Source organism: Seriola lalandi, unplaced genomic scaffold (assembly GCF_002814215.2).
Source record: "Seriola lalandi dorsalis isolate HSWRI2012SDOR001 ecotype SW California unplaced genomic scaffold, Sedor1 jcf7180002054946, whole genome shotgun sequence".
Lineage (NCBI taxonomy): Eukaryota > Metazoa > Chordata > Actinopteri > Carangiformes > Carangidae > Seriola > Seriola lalandi.
In genome coordinates, this window is record NW_019525497.1 from 31064 (window position 1) to 33392 (window position 2329).

Here is a 2329-nt window from a genome sequence, read left to right on the forward strand (position 1 = left end):
TGCAAAGTTCAGCATTATAGGGTACCTCTCTGGTTTGACTCATGAGGGGATGTGCCGGATTAACATCAACAGCTGGTGGCAACAGCCCCTGTCACTTTCTTCCATTTTTCTGCTTGATGATCCCACCCAGTTGATCTTCTTGATCCCCAAAGCCCACTGGCTGAATTCTCCAGTTATGTAACAGCCCTCAGGTAATGGCAGCGCCTCTCTACTTGAGTGGAGAAATCACATCAAGAATCAGTCAATGTAAGCCCATCGTCCATATATAGAAAGCTCTAACCTGTAGATTGTCACAAACCATCACTTTCAAAAGCAGTCACTTGCTTTCAATCATTGCGTGATTTGATGAGGTGAATAATTTGAACACAGAAGCATACTGTTGCTTGATTATTATTATCCAGATTTAGACAAAAAAAAAATAGAACTCCACCTTTTCCACTCAGCACACAAGGTTGTGTTTTATTTAATATACAAAGGCAGGAGAACAGCAAATGTCTGAGTACAAAATGTTGAGGCTTCATGTTTTCTGGCTGAAATGCATGACATACCCATCAACTCAACAGCTTAAATATATGTGGCTGAGAGAAAATAAGACAAAACAACACAGGTTGACATAGTTCATCAAACAGTATGTTTTTGTGGAAGAGCTTAGTATCACACTTCAATACTGCATATTTCATTTTCTAAATGGAGAAAAGATATCTTACATTTGCTACTTGGTGCAGCACAAGTTTAAAGATACATACATACTCTCCTCTGTTGATGAGAAATCACCTGAGCTACAGAACACGTTTGTTACTGCAGTTCTGTGTATCGCGTCACAGAAGCTTATTGATCCTACAGGAAAAATGATTAGTGATGAAATATTTATGAGTTTATTGCATAATTTTCGTTCACAGTACTTAGTAGTAACGTTGCATTTTTCGTAGATAACATATAAACAACAATTTCAGTTTTTTATGTAATATCAGATGGCTTATTTGGTAATAGCTGCACAAACTTGAATTACTAACTTAATGGTGTAAAAGGCAACAATGCAATGTCCCCTAATCATTTGTCATATCAGATCAGAAAGAACAACCATGCATGTTGGCTCCCATTCAGTTAATACTAGTGAGGACTAAATCCTTTTGATATTTGCCTGCTAAATACCAGGGAACTGAGCAGAAGCACTTGTGGTTTAGAAGTTCATTTGGCCCATCTAAAGGCTGCTAAATCACCAACTTTTTACCACAGAGAACACAGTGACACAAACCGAAAACACATCTCAGATCTTTTGCCAGCTTCCTCTAGATTTGCTGCATGGCCCTCAGGTTGGGAGACACCTACAAGACACAAGATGGGAAAGGAAATGAATCCCAGTTAGGATCCTCACAGTTAGAAATTGAACTATGTGACCCTGGTATCCAAACCTGTTAAGTGACTCACCTCAAAATCTGTGCCAGTGCATGCCTTGATATCCTCAGGAGTGAGCCCCTCCCATACTTCTATCAGAGTCAGGCCTTTTGTGTTGTCCACATCAAACACAGCCTGGTAGAAAGAAAGAGGGCAGAAAGAGAGGGAGGGAGGGAAAGAAAAAAAGACATAATGGTGAGAAGGATTATTTCCTTAACAGATGTTTTTGAACCCTATGACGTGTGGTCAACAGGGTCACAAGACAAGGATGTCACCCATAGATGACAAATTAGCTGCAATTATTGGTGACACATCCATAAAAGTCGTCAGAGAGTGGCCCTCAACTCTCTGAGGCTGGGGCACCTCAAAGAAGTGAGCAATTACATTTTAATTGTTGCACCACTTTTAACAAAAAAAAAAAAAAAAAATCAATTTGCCTAAAAATAATGGAACTGAAATGTAAAAAGTTAATCATCAATACTGAATGATTCAAGCAAAGATTTGTTAAACCACGATGGCTCTGAGATTATGCAGGTGCTCCGTCACGTATAGCACAAGAGAACAGGGATGAGATAGTCAGAGACATTGTTTGAAAAACTTTAATTTCAGGGCAAAAAAAAAAAAAGCCCATATTTACATTAAGCTCAAATGAAAACACTGGATTATCCCATGTTGTACTGCAGTGACATTGGGTAGACGGGTGAAGCATCTCTTCAGCTGCCATAGCTGACAGTCATTTATCAGTTATGCTGGCCTGGCTAAAAATAGCATTGTGAATTTTTGTGGCTAATTTGGCTCTTCTCTTCACCTGGTATCATACTTCCCTACAGCCAGGGATTTGTGCAGGATAACAATGAAGAATTGTTCAAAATATTCACATATGCTCAAGCAAAAATGGACAAATCTGACTTCAAGTTTACATGAGCTTGCCCAC

At 39.1% G+C, this 2329-nt stretch overlaps 1 protein-coding gene across 1 annotated transcript in view; it reads right to left on the bottom strand.

Annotated features, from left to right (window-relative positions):
• Window positions 1-431: 431 nt before the first annotated feature.
• oxct1a (3-oxoacid CoA transferase 1a) overlaps window positions 432-2329 on the bottom strand; it is a 44863-nt gene continuing 42965 nt past the window's right edge. The window contains exons 16-17 of the mRNA XM_023394182.2: window positions 1429-1530; window positions 432-1325 (exon numbers count right to left, since the gene is read on the bottom strand). Coding sequence (XP_023249950.1) covers window positions 1290-1325; window positions 1429-1530 — 138 coding nt within the window. The 3' untranslated portion in view covers window positions 432-1289. The remainder of the gene's footprint in view (window positions 1326-1428; window positions 1531-2329) is intronic.